General features: G+C 72.5%; 7 protein-coding genes across 7 annotated transcripts; 3 read left to right on the forward strand and 4 right to left on the reverse strand.

The window, feature by feature from the left end:
- Nucleotides 1-6,055: 6,055 nt before the first annotated feature.
- AURANDRAFT_69850 (hypothetical protein) lies at nucleotides 6,056-7,295 on the reverse strand (the record flags this gene model as incomplete). The annotated part of the gene is made up of 2 exons (XM_009040119.1): nucleotides 6,056-7,050; nucleotides 7,131-7,295. 2 exons carry the CDS (start codon nucleotides 7,243-7,245, stop codon nucleotides 6,113-6,115), a joined length of 1,053 nt encoding a protein of 350 aa, XP_009038367.1.
- An 857-nt stretch (nucleotides 7,296-8,152) lies between these two features.
- Nucleotides 8,153-8,867, forward strand: AURANDRAFT_69851 (expressed protein; the record flags this gene model as incomplete). The annotated part of the gene is made up of 2 exons (XM_009039925.1): nucleotides 8,153-8,424; nucleotides 8,550-8,867. Coding segments are annotated over 2 exons (574 nt in total), but the record flags the coding sequence as incomplete, so codon positions are not given.
- Nucleotides 8,868-8,882: 15 nt separating this feature from the next.
- On the reverse strand, nucleotides 8,883-10,502 carry AURANDRAFT_65112 (hypothetical protein; the record flags this gene model as incomplete). The annotated part of the gene is made up of 1 exon (XM_009040118.1): nucleotides 8,883-10,502. One exon carries the CDS (start codon nucleotides 10,500-10,502, stop codon nucleotides 8,883-8,885), a length of 1,620 nt encoding a protein of 539 aa, XP_009038366.1.
- A 1,654-nt stretch (nucleotides 10,503-12,156) lies between these two features.
- AURANDRAFT_65113 (hypothetical protein) lies at nucleotides 12,157-12,720 on the reverse strand (the record flags this gene model as incomplete). The annotated part of the gene is made up of 1 exon (XM_009040117.1): nucleotides 12,157-12,720. The coding sequence occupies one exon, from the start codon at nucleotides 12,718-12,720 to the stop codon at nucleotides 12,157-12,159; it is 564 nt and encodes a 187-aa protein (XP_009038365.1).
- Nucleotides 12,721-12,894: 174 nt separating this feature from the next.
- On the forward strand, nucleotides 12,895-14,190 carry AURANDRAFT_65114 (hypothetical protein; the record flags this gene model as incomplete). The annotated part of the gene is made up of 1 exon (XM_009039926.1): nucleotides 12,895-14,190. The coding sequence occupies one exon, from the start codon at nucleotides 12,895-12,897 to the stop codon at nucleotides 14,188-14,190; it is 1,296 nt and encodes a 431-aa protein (XP_009038174.1).
- A 1,275-nt stretch (nucleotides 14,191-15,465) lies between these two features.
- AURANDRAFT_28412 (hypothetical protein) lies at nucleotides 15,466-15,714 on the forward strand (the record flags this gene model as incomplete). The annotated part of the gene is made up of 1 exon (XM_009039927.1): nucleotides 15,466-15,714. One exon carries the CDS (start codon nucleotides 15,466-15,468, stop codon nucleotides 15,712-15,714), a length of 249 nt encoding a protein of 82 aa, XP_009038175.1.
- A 77-nt stretch (nucleotides 15,715-15,791) lies between these two features.
- On the reverse strand, nucleotides 15,792-17,620 carry AURANDRAFT_65115 (hypothetical protein; the record flags this gene model as incomplete). The annotated part of the gene is made up of 2 exons (XM_009040116.1): nucleotides 15,792-16,114; nucleotides 16,243-17,620. The coding sequence occupies 2 exons, from the start codon at nucleotides 17,618-17,620 to the stop codon at nucleotides 15,792-15,794; spliced, it is 1,701 nt and encodes a 566-aa protein (XP_009038364.1).
- Between the last annotated feature and the right edge of the window lie 1,934 nt (nucleotides 17,621-19,554).

Here is a 19,554-nt window from a genome sequence, read left to right on the forward strand (position 1 = left end):
GACGACGACGACGCGGCGGCGGGCGCGGTCGGCGCCGTCGACGACTCGGGCGACGAGGAGGACGCGCCCGCGCGGAAGACGCGGAAGCCGAAGAAGAAGCGCGAGCCCGCGGCGGCCGCGACGCCCGCGAACCCCCTCGGCGACGACCGCTTCGGCGCCATGTTCACGGACGACCGCTTCCAGGTCGACACGGAGTCCGCGGAGTTCGCGCTCCGCCACCCGAAGCCGTCCCAGAGCGCGCCGAAGAAGCCCGCGGCCGACTCCTACGCGCGCAAGAAGAAGAAGCCGAGGAAGTAAGGGCTTTTCGAGGTAGCGCATCCCATCAGTGAAGGCAGCAGTGATTCGAGTGGGTTTATTAACTTCAACTTGAAGTCCAAGCCTTCCTGCGCGAGTCCGGTCCGCGATGGCAGCGTCTCTACCTAGCTTCGCGCTCGTGTTGTGCAGCCTCGTCGTCGCGGTCGGCGGGGAGAGCGTTCGGCCGTCGTCCCTCGGTCTCGTGCTGTGGAGCCTCGTCGTCGCCGTCGGCGGGGAGGGCGTTCGGCCGTCGTCCGACGGTCTGGCCTACGGGTATTGGCACCACTACTCCATGGCCAACGGCAGCACGGGCACGGCCCGCTGCGAGTGGCACTTCGACGACGACGAGCACGGGAGCGTCGACATGGAGGGCGTCGACCAGCTGTTTCCCCCGACGAACGCGAGCGCCGCCGCGCTCGGGAACGTCACGAAGGTGTTCACGTCGGCGTGGCACGGCGACGCGACGGCGTGGCACCGGAACCCGGCGCCGCAGCTCGTCTACACAAACGCGGGCTACGCGAACTTCACGACGGACGACGGGACGACGATCACCATGGGCCCCGGCGACGTCTACCTGGGCGAGGACCAGCGCACGGCCCGCGGCCATCGCACGACGCGTGTCCGCGACGGCGCCGCGTGGCTGGCGACGTTCGTCCAATTCGGCCACCACGCGCCAACGGTCGACGCGCCCTGCTGGCTCCGCTAGTAAACGTTCGGGTGATCCTACGCGAGCGCGCGGACATGGTGACTTATCGCGCGTTACGCCGCCGCGAGTCGAGGCGCCAGCCCGTCTCCTCGATGACGCGGCGCACGTCGGCCGCGCACGCGGCCTCCTGGTCGTCGAAGCGCGCGCGGTCCTCGCGCGACCGGCCGCGGATGTTCATGTGCATGTGCGACTCGGCGATGGGGTCGCCGTGGACGCCGAGCTTCAGGTCGTAGGTCAGGGTGCCGTTGGCCCGCTCGAACTCGCGCATGTAGGTCTCGAAGAGGCTCGGGTGCGACGGCACGTTCACCTGCCGGTGGGCGCCGTCCGCCGTCGTCTGGTGCGAGACGAGGTCGTAGACGGCCCGCGGCAGGGACGCGTTGAGCCCAATCAGCGACAGCCGGGGCCGCGGGTCGTGGGCGTGGTGCAGCTCCCAGGTCCGCTGGATGTGCTTGTTGTCCACGGGGATGATGGGCAGCTGGCAGAGGTTGACGCCGTAGGCGATGAGCGGGATCGCGAGGCGCGACGCGGACGGCCCGTTGTTGCCCTTGCAGACCTGCATGAGGCCGCCGCCCCGCACGCCCGCCTGGTCGACGGCGCAGGGCCCCGCGGCCTCGACGGCGCGGTAGAGGCAGCGGTCGTGCATGCGCTGCACGGCCTCGAAGTAGACGGGCGCCGCGCCGCGCGACACGAGGCCCCACTGGTCCTCGAGGCCCGCGTTCAGCGTCATGGGCCCCACGCAGTGGCCGAGCTGCTCGCTGCAGACGAAGCGCGCACCCGGCGGCGCGGCGGGCCAGTCCTCGTAGCGCGGCAGGCGCATGCCGTAGCTAACGTCGCTCCGCGCGGAGATGACCCACGCGTACCTCTCGCCGCGGGACACCTCGCGCGCCTGGACCGCGTTCCAGCACTCGTTGCGCTTCGCGTAGGCGGCCTGGTTGATGGCGCCGGGCTTGTCGCCGATCGTGTTCTCCGGGTACGCGGACGTCGCGAGGCCGCACGCCGGCGGCGCGTATAGCTCGACCGCGACACCGAGACGGGCCTCAAAAAGTCGCCGAGCGCCTCCTCGACGCTCAGGTTGCCCGGGTAGGGCAGCGCGGGGTAGAACTTGCGGTCCGTGGCGTGGTGCGTCCAGCCGGCGCCGTGCGGCTCGTCGAGGACGACGAAGACGTCGACGTGGTCGCGGCCCACGGCGTCGACGTGCGTCGCCGCGATGTTCGGCGCGACCAGCGGGAACGTGCGCTCGAGGCCCGTGACGCACAGGGCCACCATGGCCACGGCATCCGCGGTTGCCATGTAGAGGGCGAGGGCTGCCCATTGCGGGAAGCGACAGCCCATGCCGCGACCGGCCGGTCTGACGTTTCGGCCAATAATGCCGCCACCTTGCACCCAGCGCACGATGGCAGAGCGCAGATTGGGCAGCCCGATGTAGCGAGGCGAAGCAGGCGCGCGAGGACGTCGCAACGCGAAGAAGGCCCAGACCGGAGACGCCGCATATGGCCGCGCAGGGCTCGGCGGTGAACGCGACGAAGCAGAAACGGACGACCTTCGGGTTCAGCTTCTCCGTCGCGAGCGGCGCCAAGGCGCGGCCGGACCAGGGCGTCACGTTCAACGGCACGAAGATCAAGCACCTGAAGCCGGGCTGCGCGGCCCAGAAGAAGGGCCTGAAGGTGGGCTGGGTCGTCGTCGCCGTCGACTCGCTGCTCGTGGCCAGCGAGGCCGAGCTCCGCGCGGCCATCGACGCGAGGCTCGCCGGCGGCGGCGGCCACTTCTACCGCGTGCACTGCCGCGTCGACGACGGCTCCGCGGAGGCGCTGCGCGCGTCGCGGAAGAAGGACCTCGAGAAAGCCTTCAAGAAGAAGGACGCGCTCGGCGCCGTGGACCTGCGGGACCTGGAGGCGCACCGCGACGACGTCGTGAAAGACGTAGCGCTCGTGCTCAAGTTCCTCCGCCGCGAGGCCCTGGGCGAGCTCGAGGTGCTGCTCGCGACGGCCACGGCGGCGGAGATCGAGCGCTTCCGCGAGCTGCTCGCGGCCCTGGAGCGCGACGACGTCCCGGAGATCGAGCGCGTGACGAACGTCGTCGAAGACGTCGCGCGGAGGGACGGCTACGGCCAGGTCTGCCTCCACAAGGCCCGGTCCGGCGACGCCGCCCGGGCGCTGCTGGCGCGGCTCCCGGCGCTCGCGCGGTCGAAGGACGACCGCGGCGACGAGCCGCTCCATCGCCTGCTGGCCGCCGCGCCGCCGCCGCGGCCCACGGACGCGACGCTCCTCGCGCTCCTCGAGTCGTCCCATACCCGCGGCGACGCGGCGATGGCGCTCCTGACACCAGATGCCAACGGCGTCCTCCCCTGCCACCGCCTGCGGCGCCTCGGCGCGCCGCCGGGGTCGCCCGTGCGCCTCGCGCTCGACGCGCTCGACGCGGCGATGCCGTCGTGGGAGCGCGTCCGCGACGCGCTCGCGTCGTCGGACCTCGCGGGCCAGACGGCGCGCCTGCGGTCGAAGCTCAGCGACCACAACATCGTCGCCTGGCTCGCGCCTCCCGGCGACGACGCGGCGGCGACCCCCGCCGGGGGCTCGCTCGACGGCCTCTGGCGCTGCGTCGCGTTGGACGGCCGCCACGACGAGTGCGACATGGTCCTCGACGGCGGCGCCGGCCGCTACTTCGGCGGCCCCGTGCTCGAGGGCACGCTCAGCGACGTGACACGGGACGGCGACCGCGTGACCTTTTCCTACGAGAACTCCGCGGGCCACGCGGGAGGCGCGGGCCACTGGCGCGTCGTCGGCTCGTCGCTCCTCGCGGGCGAGTACGCCTTCGAGGACAAGACCTACGCCTGGGTCTGCGCGCGCGCCGCGCTGCCCGTCTGGTCCGTGCTCGTGGACTACCACTGCTTCGGCGACGTCGACGTCGCGCACACGGCGACGAGCGCCGAGCGGCTCGCCGCCGTCTGGGCCGCGCTCGAGGGCCTCCTCGCGGGCGATCGCGGCGACGACGCCGACGCGCTCGCGCGCGCGCTCCTGCGGGCGACGCGGGGGCCGCGGGCCCTGGAGGACGCGCGGGAGCCCTACCGCGCGGCGTGCGAGACGCTCCTCGCGGGGAAGCGGGCGGCGCTCGTCGCGGCGCTGGACGCGGCCTACGCCGCGGACGTCGCCGGCGGCGGCGACGACGGCGCGTGGCTCGGCGCGGCGGAGAGCGCGCTGCTCGTGCCCGTGGAGCGGTGGCGGCGGCTGCGCTGCGACGTCGACTACGAGAGCAACGTCCGCGACCCGGCGCCGGCGTGGGTCGCGGCGCGCGACGTCCGCGGCGCCTTCGACGCGCTCCGCGCCGTCGGCGCCGTCGCCGGCGCGTACGACTTCCGGCGCCAGGTCGCGGACCGGCACCCGCCGAAGCAGCTCGGCGACCAGGGGGCGCGCTTCCTCCGCTGCGACGCGCTCCACCGAAGAGGGCTCTACGGGTCGGACGTCGCGTCCACGCTCGCGGGCGTGGAGCGGGTCGCGGAATCGGAGGGCGCGGAATTCAAGCGCCGGACGTCCGTGAAGAAGCTGCCGCGGCTCCTCGCGAAGACGCGCGAGGTGTTGGACGAGCTCGGCGACTGCGACGCGGATTTGGCGCGGACCGCGTCGTGCTGGGTCCTCGACTGGCTCGCGTGCTCCGTGGTCTGCCGCGACGCGGCCGCGCTGCGGCGCGTCTTCGTCCGGCTGCTGGCCGGCGACGGCGGCGGGAAGGCGCTCCGCGTGAAGAACACGTTCCGGCCGCAAGGCGGCGACGTCGAGTACCGCGACGTCAAGGTCTGGATCTCGGGCCTCGGCGGCTACCGGGCCGGCGCGTCGCGGCCGCCGCTGGTCGTCGAGGTGCAGCTCCACCTCGCGTCGTTCCACGAGGTTCTCAAGCATCGACACGTCATCTACGAGTTCGTCCGCGGCGACTACGACTGGCGACCCTACGACCGGTCGAAGCGGCGGGGGGACGGACCGGGCGAGGCAAAGCCGCGCGTCGAAGCGCCGACCGCGGCCGTCGCCGACGACGACGACGTGGGCCTGGCGACGGCCGACGCGCTCGTGGCGCAGTCCGCCGATCCCGCTTCGACCGATCCCGCGCTTCCGCCGATCAAAGCGGGCGAGCAGATCCGCGTCGTCGAGCGGACCTACGCCGAGGGCGCGAGCGCCGCCGACGCCATGCGGCTGCGCTTCGACGCCGTCAAATCGCCCGACCGCGACTGGGCCCCGCGCGCCGGCTGGGTCTCGGCGGTATGGCAGGGGGGCGTGTGGTTCGCGCCGCAGCGGCCCGAGCGCGTCGTCGCGATCGAGCTCCGCGACATCACGTCCCTCGAGGTCGACGCGCTGGTCACGTCGGGCTACCTGCTCGACGGGTCCCTGTCGGGCGACGAGGAGTCTCCCGGCCTGCTCGGCGCGGTCCACCGCGCCGCCGGGCCGCAGCTCGAACAGGCCATGGCGAGCCACAAGGCCCGGCTCGAAAAGGACGGGACGAACGACAAAGATTTCACAGAGCGGCGCGTCGTCGTCACGCCGGGCTTCGATCTCAAGGCGACGGTCGTCCTGCACACGGAGGTGGAGTACGCGGACGGCAAGCGTGCCGACGAGTGCATCGCCGAGCAGCTCGCGCGATGCCTCGACGTCGCCGCGGAGGCGGGCCACCGCTCCGTCGCCGCGCCCATGCTCGGCACGGGCCTCCAGGGCCAGGACGTCGCCGACGCGGCGCGAGGCTGCATCGCGGGGCTGGTTCGGTGGTACGCGGGGTGCCCGCCGCACCTCCACCTGCCCAAGGGCGCGAACCAGCGGGCGAAACCGCCGCCGCAGGTGACCATCTGCGTCTTCCCCGACGACCGCTACTTCGAGACCGTGTCGGCCCTGGTCGACGCCGCGGATCGCGCGAACGTGAAGATCCAGCGGCTCCCCGCGCGCTACGTCCAGGCCCGGGAGCGGGAAGCGATTCGACGAGCGCGCGAGACCGCGAGGTCCGCGGAGGAGACGAGGCCGCTCGTCTAAAAGAAACCACATGCTTCTGCGCCTCGCCCGGTCGCGCGCCGCGGAGGCGGCACGTCTCTAAGAGACCTTAGGGAAGGGAACAAGTGTTGGGCGGGGAGCGGGGCGCCGGTCGTCACTCCGTCGCGCCCGGGACGAGGCACGACTCGACCTTCTCCTGGAGGTACTTGCGGTCCAGGTTGCGGCCGATGAAGACGATCTTGGACCAGCGGGGCTCGTCCTTCTGCCACTCCGTCTTCGCCGGGCCGAAGTCGATCTGCTCGTGGACGCCCTGGAAGACGAACTTCTGCGCGCCCTGCCCCGCGAAGCTCAGCACGCCCTTCGTGCGGTAGAGGTCCGCGGCGCGCGCCTGGAGCAGCTCGGCCATGAACATGTTGAACTTGGGCACGTCGAGGAAGCCCTCCACGGCGATGCCGCAGGACGAGACCATGGACAGGTCGTGGACCTTCTTCTGGCCCTCGGCGCCCTCGACCCCGAAGAGCACGGGGTCGAGCTCCGTGCACCGCTCGACGTCGAAGGACGACACGCCCACGATCTTCGACAGGTCGACGATCGACCGCTCGCACGTGATGATCTCGGCGAAGTGGTTGATGGTCTTGACGCGCGCCGTGATCGCCGCCAGCTCCTCGTCGTTGACCAGATCGACCTTGTTGAGCAGCACCTTGTCGCAGAAAGCGATCTGCTGCACGGCCTCGTTCACGGCGCCCTCGGGCTTCACCTCGTCGAGGTGGCTCTGGACGTGCTTCGCCGACGCCAGACACAGCACCGAGTCGATGACGAAGTTGTCGTCGATCCACTGGTTGCTCTTCAGCGTCGCGATGATCGGCGCGGGGTCCGCGAGGCCCGTCGTCTCGAGCATGACGGCGTCGAACTGCGTGCGCTTCTCGACCAGGCCGCCGAGCGTGCGCACGAGGTCGCCGCGGATGGAGCAGCACGCGCAGCCGTTGTCCATCTGGATGAGGTCCTCCTTCGACGCCATGTTCTCGCTCACGAGCTTCTCGTCGATGTTGATCTCACCGAACTCGTTCTCGATGACGCAGATGCGCTTGTCGCCTAACGAGGTGGCGCGTCGTTGTGTGCGGCGCCGCGCGCGTTCTGCGGCGAGCATCTGAAAAAGGACGCGGGGGGCGCGCGCTGCTCCGTGAGGATGTAGTTGATGAGCGTCGTCTTGCCCGCCCCTAAGAATCCCGTCACGATCGTGAACGGCGTCTTCGCCGAGCCGTCGGGGGCCTCGGAGGAGGAGGCCATTGCTGTCGACGGTGGCGCGCGCTTCGGCGTCGGCGTCGCAGACGGTCGCTGGAGTCGAGACGAGTTCATGAATCAACTTTTATTGCAGTCGTCAAAAAGAGGGCAACGCTCCGCGCGCGCGCCGCGCCCGCGCGCCGGGCGACGAGTCGCGTGTTGCAGAAGACCGTAGCCTGCGTCGGGACGCGCGCGCGCGCCCGATAGAGGCTACGAGATTGCTTGTGATTACAGATGGGCAGCCTTCCTAGGCGTAGAGGACTTGTGCCAGCCTGCGGCCCGGGGGCCACGAAGCAGGCGTGCTCCATCGAAAAAGGTAAGTAGAACCATACTAAAACCTAAAGATGGCAAAAGGACGCGCTCGCCTCTCTTAAGGGCCGCCGCCGCGTCATTCAGCCGGGCACGCGAGAGCGCGCTCGGCCATCGGGGGTCGGATGTGCCCCGGCAGGGACTCGAGATGGCGGAGGAACTCCAAGCCGACATGATCAGCATGGGCCTGCTGGACCCGGACGACCCCATCTACACGTTCGGCGACAGGGCTCGCCTCGGGCCGACGTCCCCGACAGCGCCACGAGCTCGCACAGCCCGCGTCCGCGGACTCGGCGGTCGCGCCGTCTCCGCGCGCGGTCGAGTCCGTCGACGGCTCGGCGCCCGCGGACGCGCCGCTCCCGGCGGCGCTCGAGCCGTCGCCCGACGCGCCGGCCTCGGCCGTCGAGGGCTCGACGCGCGCGCCCGTCTCCGCGGACGCGACGCCCGACGCGGCGATAAGTGGTGCGAGACGAGCATGCTATCGGGAATGTGCGACTTGTGGCTGCACGAGTTCCTCGCGCGGACCTCAGCGTTCGTCGCGGCGCCAGCCGGCGCGGCGGGCCATGGCACCCTGGCGGGAGCTCGTCGCGTGTCGGCTCGAGCTCAGCCACTGCAGCGACGATGGCCATGTTGCTCTCGACGAGATTGGTCGCGGCCCGCGTCGGCGCCCCCCTCGCGCGGCGGGCGGCGCGCCCCCTGAGCGACGCCGCGGCGGGCCTCCAGCTGAGCTTCAGCTCGCCCCACACGGTCTTTTATTTCGAGCAGGGCGTCGACTCCGTGACGCTGCCCGGCGTCTCCGGCGAGTACGGCGTCACGTCGGGCCACTCGCCCCTCGCGGAGCAGCTCAAGCCGGGCGTCGTCTCCATCATCCACGCCGCGCGTCCGCGGCGTCTTTCGCCGCGGGGCGGGGGATTTCGGACGCGCGCGGCCGCCGCCGGTCGACCGCATCCGCGAGAGAGGTTCGCCCGCCGCGCGCGCGCTCGGAACGCGAAACATCCCAGGCGGGCGACGAGCCGGAGAAGTACTTCGTCTCCGGCGGCTTCGCGTTCACGGACGACGTGAAGACGGAGGTGTCGGCGCTCGAGGCGATCAAGCTCGAGGACCTCGACGCCGACAAGATCAAGGCCGAGTACTCCAAGGTCGCGAGCGCCGAGGACGACGAGTCCAAGCTCGTCGCCGAGACGACCAAGGCCATGGCCGCGGCCATCGGCGTCACGCTCTAGGCGGCGCGCGCGAGACCCCCGCGGCGCCGGAAGTCGACGCGGCCGCGGCGCGGATCCCCCTTTCCCCCCACACGCCCTAACTATCACCGGAAAGCCAACTCCAAAAACACATTACACGATGTGCGTCTCCGGGTCCTTCCGCCGCTTGCGTCGGAGCAGGGGGCGCAGCACGACGGCGGCGGCGAGCGCCGCGCCGGCGGCGAGCGCGACGGGCGCGGCGGGCGCGCGGTCGGCCGGCGGGACGTCCGGCGATCGCCGCCAGCCGTCGCGCCTCGCCTCGACGCACCAGGGCGCGTCCACCGCCACGGTCGCGGACGACTCGAAGACGTCGAGCGGCCCGCGCGCGGCCGGCGACGCGAGCGTCGCGACGACGCGCCAGCAGCCCGGCCGCCGGGCCGCCGGGTCGTCCTCGGCGTAGGCGCCGCCGGGCAGGTCCTGCCGGAACCAGCGCGTCGCCGCGCCCTCGGCCACCGTCGGCGCGAGGCCCGAGCCCCGGCGGCCGAAGAGGCCGCCGGCGCGGGCGACGACGCGGCGCAGCAGCAGATCGCGGCAGACGGGGCAGAAGCAGGCCTTGGCGACGTCGCGCATGCAGCAGCCGTCGACCGTCGGCCGGTACCCGACGAGCCGCCCCCGGTCGTCGTACGTCGCGAAGGCGCCGACGGCCGGCGGCGGCGCGCGGAACGCGCGCGCGTCCATGGCGTGGACCTGGACGTGGCAGACCATCTGCTCCGGGTGCCAGGGCGCCGCGGCGGCCGCGCGCGCGGTCTCCGTCGCCGACAGGGTCACGGCGTGGCGTCGCCGCCGGCCGAGCGCGACGCGCGCCTCGGCGAAGCGCCGGTCCGCGGTCGGCGGCGTCTTGTAGGCGACGTCGGCCCTCACGCCGTCGACGTAGGCGTCGACGCCGACGCCGCCGGACACGGAGAACTCGAGCTTCGCGAAGTCCAGGTCGCTCGCGAAGGAGAACGTGCGGTTCTCGCCGACGCGCAGCGCCGCGAAGGGCCAGGCCGCGAGCGCCAGCGCCGTGCGCCCCGCGACGGACGCGTTGCGCTCGAGCCAGGGCGCGCAGGGCCAGATCGTGCGGGTGGCCGCGATCCCGTCGACGGTCGTCTCGTACGTCCGCGGCGCCGCGCCGGGCCCGCAGGGCGCGGCGCTCAACGAAAAGTTGGGCCCGCTGTAGTCCGCGCCGCCGTCGTACTCCTCGCCGACGTCGCCGAGCACGTGGCCGAGCTCGTGGCGCAGCGCGAGCGCGCCCGACGTCTTCGACGCCGTCGCGATGATGACGTCGTCGCCGAGGCCGCCGTAGTAGGGGTCGTTGGCCAGCAGCACGAGCGTCGCGGCGCTCCCGCGGTCGCAGAGGGCCGGCCGCTCGTGCAGCGCGCCGCAGCGCTCCCGCGCCTCGTCGTAGGACCAGCGGCTCGGCTCGACGAGGCGCAGCGGTTGCGCCGCGTCCCGGTAGAGGCCAAAGGCCGTGCCGCCGCGCTTCGCGCCGCGCGTCGCTAGTCGCGGCACGCCGCTCGTCGCCGACGGCACGAAGATGGCGTCGACGGAGAAGAAGGCGCTCACGTGGCGCAGCGGCGCGTCGGGCGAGCCCAGCACCTCATCATATAATCGCCGCACGTCGCCGAGGAAGGCGTCGCGCTCGTGCGCCGCGTAGCCCTCGGCGAGGAAGATGAGCGAGCTGCCCACGTCGCGCCGGACGAGCTTCGTGAAGGAGGAAGAGGGCTCCGTCATGGGCTTGCGAGGAAGATGAGCGAGCTGCCCACGTCGCGCCGGACAAGCTTCGTGAAGGAGGAGGAGGGCTCCGTCATGGGCTTGCTCGATGCGCCATTGTGTGGACAAGCCAAAAGGTCAATGATGCACATCTGTTGCACTCGCGTTTACCCATTGCCGCGAGTGATGGACCGTGGGCAGCCTTAGTTGCTACTACGGGCGCGTGCGCGCATCGTAGATCGTCGACGACCGCCCGCATCGATGGCCGACGCCTTCCTGCGGGCGCTCGCCGTCGTCCTCTTCGTGTTCACGACCTGGCTCTTCGGCGCCGTCGCGCGCCGGCTGTCGGCGCCGGCGCTCGTCGGCGAGGTCGTCGCCGGCATGGTGCTGGGCCCGAAGGGCCTGGACGCCGTCCCCCACGACGAGGCGTTCGCGCTCATCGGCGCCGTCGGCCTCGCGCTGCTCGTGCTCGAGGGCGGCCTCCACGTCGAGCTCGCGACGCTGCGGCGCGTCGGGAAAGTCGCGTTCGCCGTCGCGCTGTCCGGGACCGTGCTGCCGCTCGCGACGGCCTGGGCGGCCCTGGCGCTGCTGCCGGCCTTCCGGTCGCGCGAGGGGTTGCTGTGCGGCACGGCGCTGTCGTCGACGGCCATCGGCATGGCCGCGCAGCTCATGGGCGACCTCGGCGTGCTGGACGCGGAGCTGGGGCAGGTCGTGGTGACGGCGGCCATGTTCGACGACGTGCTGTCGCTGTGCCTGCTCGCCATGGTCTCCGAGGGCCTGGGCGACGGCGCCTTCGCGCTCTTGTTGCCGCTGCTGAGCTCGGCGGCGTTCATCGTCGCGACCGCGGCCCTGGCGTACAAGACGCCCGAGTGGCTCGGCGCGCTCCGGCGAAGGCGACGGTTCACCGACGCGGCCTGGCGCGACGGCCTCCTCGCCCTCGCGCTGGGCCTCTGCGTCGCGCTGAGCGCGGCCGCGCATGTCGCCAGGTCGACGCACCTGCTGGGCGCGTTCATGGCCGGCGTGTCCCTCGCCGCCGTCGACGGCGGCGCGGCGGCCGAGACCTTCGACGACCGCGTCGGGCCCGTGTCCGCCTGGACGAGCCGCTGCTTCTTCGCGTCCATCGGCTTCGTCGTGCCCGTCGGGCGCCTCTTCTCGGGTCCCGCGCTCCTCTACGGCGCGCTCCTCGCGTTTCTCGCCGTCGGGTCCAAGGTCGTCACGGGCGTCTTCGACTGGGAGCGGCGCTACGAGGTCGGCTGGGCCATGGTCGGCCGCGGCGAGCTCGGTTTCGTCATGGCCACGGAGACGTTCAAGCGGGGCGAGACGAGCAGCCTCGCGTTCTCGATCACGGTCTGGGCGCTCCTCGTCGCCACGCTCGTGTCGCCGATCGTGCTGCGGCGGCTGCTCCCCGCGCCGCCGCCGGCGCGCGCGACCGCCGACGAGGACGTCGGCGCGCTGAGGGCGGAGGTCGCGCGGCTGCGGCGCGACCTCGCCGCGGCCCGGGCCGAGGACGCGGCGATGGCGCGCGTGATCCGGCGCCTGAGCCCGCCCAAGGGCCGCCGGCCGTCGCGGGACCTCGCGGCGGAGCCCGTCGTCGTCGAGCCCCTGGACGAGGCGCCCATCTTCGGGTGCAGCGGTCTTTACTAGCCTAGAAAAAAAAGGCCGGGACTCCTCCTGCTCACTTCGCGTTGATGGTGCCGCACATCGTGTAGGACGAGTCCTCGACGACCGGCGCGCACATGGTGTCGTAGGCGGCCTCGGGCGTGTCGATGTCGCGCGACGCGGCGCTCGCGGCGAGGCAGTTGAAGAGCGCGTCCGTGCCGTCGACGTCTTCCTCGACGCGGAGCACCTTGAGCTGGTCCTTGTCGAGCTTGACGATGGACGCTCGTCGCTTGTCCTCGGCGGGGAGCGCGTAGTGGAGCGCCTGGAGCTCGAAGCCCTTGCGCGCGTTCTCGAGCTGCCGCTTCAACTTCGCGTTCTCCTCCTCGAGCGCGGCGACCTTGGGGATGAGGTCCGCCTCGTGGTCCGGCTTGTCGAGGGTGATGATGCTCTTGCGCCGGTGGTCGTCCTTGGGCAGCGCGAAGTGCATGGCCTGGAGCTCGAAGGCCTTGCGCGCGTTCGTCAGCTCCCGGTTCAGGCGCTGCACCTCGTCCTGGAGGGACCGGATCTGGTCGTCCTTGTCGACGACGGGCTCGGCGGCGTAGACGATCTCCGGCACGATCGGCCTGCTCTCCTTGGGCATGGCGCTGGCGGCGGAAAAGGCCGGCGCGTCGCAACAGATCGATTGGGGCAGCTTTGAGCTCTTTTTCGCGAGCGAAACGTCGATTCGCGTCGTCAACGTTACCTCGTTGAGGAAGGCTGCATGGAGCGCGATTATGGAGCTCTCTTCGGAGCAAGCTAGCTCAGGTATTGCTACATGGCTGTGCGCGACGCATCGGGGACGCTGCCCCAGCGGAGATCGGCGCGCGCGCTGCGCAAGGCCGAGCGGCGGCTCGTCGCAGGCATCGCCGAGGCCCGCGACGATCCCATTTCCGACGATGAATGGCTCCACTGCCTCGAACTCACGCTGTCGGAGGACCGCGACGACACGCTGGTCATGCTGCCCGGCTACGGCCTCGGCGCCGGCGCGTTCACAATGGTGCTCCGCGACCTCCAGGCCCAGGGCGCCGGCGCCACCTTCGGCCGGGCCGTCGCGCTCGATTGGCCCGGCACGGGCCTCGCGTCGCGCTTCGACCGGCGGAACCTCTCGCTGAAGGAGCTCGTCGACTACGCCGTCGAGCGCCTCGAGGCCTGGCGCGCGCGGCGCGGCTTCGAGCGCGTCACGCTGCTGGGCCACTCGCTCGGCGGCTACCTGGCGTTCTGCTACTGCGAGCGCTACGGCGCGAGTGTCGCGCGGCACCTCGTGCTCGCGTCGCCGCTGGGCGTGCCGACCTACCCGGCCTGGCGCGAGCCGCCCGTGTCCGAGGCCGCCTGGCTCGCGCGGAAGCAGCGCGACCTCGAGGAGGGGCGGCGCGCGCGGACGGCCTTCGACGGCTCGGGAAGTTCGAAGGTCCGCGCGTTGTTCCGGGTCCTCGCGTGCTGCGCGCTCGGCCCCTGCGCGCTCGTCGGGAACGCGTGCTCCCGGAAGCGCGCGGCGGACGTGTCCGCGCCGCTGACGAACGTCGTCGGCCAGTTGCGGTGCGGCTGCCTGCGGCGCCTCGCGGCGAATACCGTGGGCATGGCGAAGTTCAAGCGGAACGGCCAGTGGGCCGGCGGCCTCAAGCCCAGGTTCGCGGACTACGTCGACGCCTTCGCGACGCACTGCGCCTACGAGTCGTTCGGCGAGTACTTTTACGAAAAGTGCGTGATCGGCTACTCCTACGGCACGTTCTGGGCGCGCGAGCCGCTCGGCGGCGACGCCGTCGAGATCCCCTTCGTCGACGGCGCGCTCCCGAAGCCGCCCTTCGGCGGGAGGCCGTCGTCCGGGCGGCTCCAGGCCTTTTTGCGCGCGCGCGACGCGGCGAACGACGGCTTCCGCTGCTCCTTCTTCTTCGGCTGCGAGGACTGGATCGACTGCCGCGTCGTCGTCGACGCCGCGCGCGGCGCCGCGTGCGTCAACGGCCCCACGGGCGGCGCCATGCACCGCATCGAGCGGTGCGCCCACCAGTCCATGGTCGACCACCCCGCGGCCTTCGCGCGGGCCGTCCTGCTGCTGTCGCGGGGCGCCGCGTGAGCGCGCGCGCCCTACTTAAATCCGCGGGGCCCGCCCTGGCGCGCGGCCTGCATCCGGGCCTTGATCGCGTCCTGCTCGGCCTTTTTCTTGTCGCGCGCGGCCTTGGCCGCGCGCTTCTCCTCGGCCTCGGCGGCGCGCTTCGCGCGGAAGTCGAGGACGCGCTGCGCCTCGGCCGCGGCCGCCGCCGCGGCCTCGGCGTCGACGCGCTTCGCCTCGGCGACGGCCGCGCGCGCGCGCTCGACGGCCTCGCGGATGCGCGCCTCCTTCCCCGCCTTGAGCAGCCGCCGCCGCTCCGCGATGATGTCCGCCGCCTCGGTCTTGCCGTACCTTCTCGCGACGACCTCGGCGTCGTCGCCCGCGGCGTCGACGAGCGCGAGGTCCGCGCCCTCGCGCAGCAGGAGGCGGATCACGTCGCAGTGCCCGCCGACGGCCGCGCGCATGAGGGGCGTCGTGCCGTTCTTCGTCGCCGGGTCGATCTCCGCGTCGGCCGTGAGGAGGATCCGGATGCCCGACGCCAAATTCTCGCGCGCGCAGTCGTGGAGCGGCGTGACGCCCGTGCGGTAGTGGCCGCAGTCCGGGTCGGCGCCGTGGCTGAGGAGCAGGCGCGCGACGTCGTCGTGGCCGTGGACCAGCGCCTCGTGGAGGAGCGTCGTGCCGGCCTCCGTCGGCGTGTCGGGGTGCGGTTTCACGTTGCGCAGGTAGTACTCCATACGCTTCTGCCTGCCGAAGACGGCGTAGTCCTTGACGTAGTTCCGCAGGGGCTCCATGGCCATGCGCTCCTTGGAGAAGGTCACCGTCGTCTCGTCCTCCTCCTTGTCCGCGGGCTCGGGCAGCGGCAGCGTGTGCACGCTGTCGGACTCGGCCGGCGCCGGGCCCTGGGCGACGTCATTCGGGTAGGGCACGGGCGGCGGCGGCTGCTCCGGGATCGGCGCGATCACGCGCCGGTGCGGCGCGAGCATCTTGTTTGTTGCGGTGCTCCGAACTCAAACCATCGTCTCGGCAGCGCTGCCCGGGCAGCTTTGCAGCACCATTGCGGCAACTGGCTGCTCCGAGCTGACCTTGAGCCGCTTGGCCGGGCTATTGGATCAGAGAGAGTCTGTCAGGGCTCGCTGCAGGCGCCGACCCTCGTCGCGTACCCCTGCCGTCGGGAGCCGCGCCCCCCCCGTGCGCCCGGTTCGCCGCAGCGCGTCCGTCGGTCGGCCGCCGCCGCGCCGCGCGCGCCAACACCGGCCGCGCCCCGCTCGCCGAAAGCGCCGCGCGCCGCCAGCCAAAACCATGGCGGCGGACCGCATGAACATCAACCGGTCCTGGGACCACATCCAGGCCAAGTACGTGGGCACGGGCCACAGCGACATGACCAAGTTCGAGTGGGCGAGCAACCAGCACCGCGACTCCATCGCGAGCCACCTCGGCCACGGCGACATCATGACGTATTTCGCGGTCGCGCAGGGCGACTCCATCGGCCGCACGCGCTACGCGCTGCTCGAGAAGATGCTCCAGCCCTGCGGCCCGCCGCCCGAATAGCGGGAGCGGCGCGCGGGGGGGCTCGCTCGCGCGAGCCCGCCCCGCGCCGCGCGGTATCGTCGTCCGTCGTTAAAACATTACTCGAGGCACGCCTTGACGAAGGCCGCGACCCCCGCGAGCATGGCCGGGGAGATGTGGTGCGCGAGGCCCGCGTGCTCCGTGCGCGTCACGGCGGCGCCGAGCCGCGCCTCGACCCTGGCCGCGGACGCGGCGACGGTCTCGGGAGGGCAGCGCCGGTCGTCCGCGCCGTGCGCGAAGAGGAAGGGCGGCGCCTCGAGGGCGCCAAAGGCCACGGCGAGGGCCAGCGCGTCGTCGTCGAGGGCCGAGCCCAGCAGGAAGACGCCGCCGTAGGGCGCGCCCGGCGCCGCCGCGCCGAGCGCCGCGAGCGCCGCGGCCGCGCCTGGGCAGCACAAGAGTGATTCAACGTCGCTTCAACGTGAGTGTTCCGCGCGCGCGCGTTACGGAAAACACATCCACGCTTCGAGACCGTTCCGAGAGATGATCGCTCGTCCAAAAATCAGCCGAAACGAGTGGAAAATGGCCGAGATCGGAGCCTTTGAAGTTGGGAATTTCGCTCTCTTTTCCTGCCCTGGCCCGTGCCGCCCATGGAGAAGCCGCCGAGGAAGACGCGCGCCGGCGGCACGTCGAAGGTCTGCAGCACCGCCGCGAGGTGCGCGACGCCGTCGCAGGGCGTGCCGTGGGCGAAGGGGTCCGCCGCGCGGTCGCGGCGCACGCGGAGGAGCGGGTCGAACCACGTCCGCCCCTTCTGGCCCGGCACGAAGGCCGCGGCGTCGAGGGGCGCGTCGGGCGCGACGACCAACGCCGCGAGGCCGAGATTGCGCAGCTCCGTCGCGAGTAACGCGCGCGCGTCGTCGAGATCCGCCGCGGCCGTGCCCCAGCCGTGGCAGAGCACGACGGCGACGTCCGGCGCGGCGACGGGGTCGACACGGACGGCGGGCGGCGCGGCCGGCGCCGCGGCCTCGACGGCCTTGCGGAGCCAGGCCGCGACGTCGACGGCGGCCTTGACGTCGTCGGCCGCCGACCGCGCCATGAGCGCCGCGCCCGTGCCGAGGCGCGCCATGCGCGCCAGGGGCTTCGCGGCGTCCGCGGGGGACGCCTCCGGCGGCGCGAGCCGCCGGTCGAGGATCACGGCCGGGGCCGCCAACGCCTCGCAGCCCGCGTGCAGCGCGCGAAAGACGGCCCCGGCGGCGCCGAAGCGCTTCGCGCGAAAATGCAGCTCCCCGAGGGCCGCGAGGCAGCGGCAGCGGAGCAGCAGGCGCGTCGCGCGGCAGAGCGTCGCGTCCCCGGGCACGGCGACGTCGAACGCGGCCTCGTCGAGCGCCTTCGCGGCGTCCGCGAGGCGCGCCGCGGCGCCGTCGTCGACGGCGGACTCCGGCGCGAGGTTGCCCGCGGCCAGGGCGAAGAAGCGCTCCCGGGCCTCGGCGAGGCTCCGCGCGCGCGCGTCCTCGAGGACCTCGGTCGCGTCGTCGAGCGCCGCGAGCGCGTCGTCGTGGACGAGCGCCGCGAAGCCCTCGGCGACGGCGGCCGCGGCGACGACGTCGCGCCGCACGGCGGGCGCGTCGGCCCCGGCGGCGTCCAGCGCCGCGACGACGTCGACGCGGTAGCCCCGGAGGTTCGCCGGGTCCTTCTTCAGGCGGGCCGTCGCGCGGCGCAGGAACGCCTTGCTCGACGGCCTCAGCGCCAGGGAGGCGTCGCAGTCGCCCTGGGCGTCGGCGAAGCGGTCCTGCTTCAGATGGCAGGCCGCGCGGTTGTTCAGGAGCGTCGCGCCGAGTTGTTTTTCGTCGTCGGTCGCGGGAGGGCCCAACGTGTCCAGAGCCTTCGAGTAGAGCCCCAGCGCGCCGGACACGTCCTTGACGCGGAACCGCTCGTTGGCCTGGTCCTTCATGCGGAGCGCGTCGTTGTAGGCTTCCCTCGGCGGCGGCGGCGGCGCCTTCGGCGGCGCCTTCGGCGGCGGCGCCTTCGGGGCCGCTCGCGGCGCGGGAGACGGCGCGTCGGTCGTCGTCGGGGCGGCGTCGTCTCCGACGCTCACCGGAGCCGCTCGCGGCGCGGGAGACGGCTTGTCGTCTCCGACGCTCACCGTCACGTTGTCGCCGTCCTCGAAGACGTCGCCGACGCGCGCCTGGAGCGACGCCGTGATGAACCGGCTCCTGCGCCGGAAGCGGATGGCCTCCAAGGGAAGGGCGACCTTGTGCTTGGCCTCGTAGCTCTTGGCGAAGGCCTTGGCCACGGCGCCGAGCTTCTTGTCGCCGTGCGGCAGCTTTATTCGGATGACGACGTCGCCGCAGGACAGCACCAGCGAGATGGGCAGCTTCTCCATGGTGGCCAGCTTTCCGCTCCCGGGGTTGTTGCCTGTTCAAGTGCACTGCTCGCTCGGCCTCCAGGGAGCATCTCGCGCGCGCGACGCCAGTTGCGACGCCAACCCGCAACCCACGCGCCCGCGGAATGGAGGTCGTCGCGCTGCTCGAGCGCCAGCGGCACCGGGCGACGGCGCTCGAGGTGTCGCTGCACACGGGCTGGACCGTCGAGGACAGCGAGGAGGCCCTGAGCCGCCTGATGGTCGACGTGCGCGGCACCTTCGAGATCAGCGGCGAGGACGGCCGCGTGCTCTACTCGTTCCCGCGCGACGCGCGCGCGCGGCTCCGCGCGACGCGGCGCCGCTCCGTCGCCGCGGAGCTCTGCTCGCGGTACGGCGGCCGCGCGCTCCGCGTGGTCGTCGGCGGCTTCGTCGTCGCGTCGCTCGCCGTCGTCGCGGCCGTCGCGCTCGCCGCGGCGCTGGCCCTGATGGTCGCCGCGTCGCGGGCGGGCGGCCACCGGAACCAGCGCGGGCCGGGCTTACGGGGCGGGCTGCAGAGCGTGCACGAGATGGTGCGGACCTGGAACCTGTTCACGTCGATCTACTGGTGCTGCGGCGGCGAGAACCCCTTCTTCCGGCCCGTGCCCATGTACGGCTTCGGGCCCTGGGGCTACTACGGCATGTACCCGGGCTTCGGCTACGGCTTCGGGGGGTTGCGGTACGCGCGGCGGCGCGGCGCGTTCTACGACGGCCGGCCGCGGCGGCGCACGCGCGCGGTCATGCGCGACGGCGTCGCCGTCGCCGTGCCCGTCGACGAGGCCGCCGCCGCGCACGCGCCGGTGGCGGCGGTCGTGGACGAGGACGCGGAGGCGCTGTTGGAGGGAGGGGACGAGGAGGTCGTTTCGAGGGAGGACGACCTGCTGTCGAGCCTGCACGCGTTCTTCTTCGGCCCGGAGCTCGAGAGCGAGACGGCGACGCAGTGGCGTTCGGTGGCGGCGGCCGTCGCGGCGAAAGGCGGCGTCGTCGCGCCGGAGGAGCTCGCGCCGCATCTCCCCGAGCCGCCCCGGGATTTATCAGATTGCGCGCGCGCGGCCTGCGCGGCGTCGGCGCACTTCGGCGGGCGGCCGTGCTCGAGCGACGGGGCCATCGTGCTGGAGTTCGTCGATTTGACGGACGCGTTTCCCGACGCGGACGTCGGCGAGGCTCTGGTGGAGGCGGAGCGGCCGTTCGCGGGGACGAGGGCCGGGCTGTGTGCCGCGCTGGTCGTGGGCGACGTGGTCGGGTTGTATTGGCTGAAATCGTCGCTGCCTTTTCTGAACGCGGCGCTGCCGTTTCGCTTTCCGGAGGGGTTGGCGTCGTTCCTTCTGGTCTACGCCGTGGTGGTGGCTTCGGTGCCTTTGATTCGCTTTCCATTTGTTGTTCTTGCGAACCGCGGCGTGGCGCATCGCAACGAAAAGCGACAGGAGTTGGCGCGTTTGGTGGGCGGGGACGATCCCGCGCTCGCGTCGAAGGTCCGCGCGGCGCGG

The sequence above is a fragment of the Aureococcus anophagefferens genome (genome assembly GCF_000186865.1).
Source record: "Aureococcus anophagefferens unplaced genomic scaffold AURANscaffold_13, whole genome shotgun sequence".
NCBI lineage: Eukaryota > Pelagophyceae > Pelagomonadales > Pelagomonadaceae > Aureococcus > Aureococcus anophagefferens.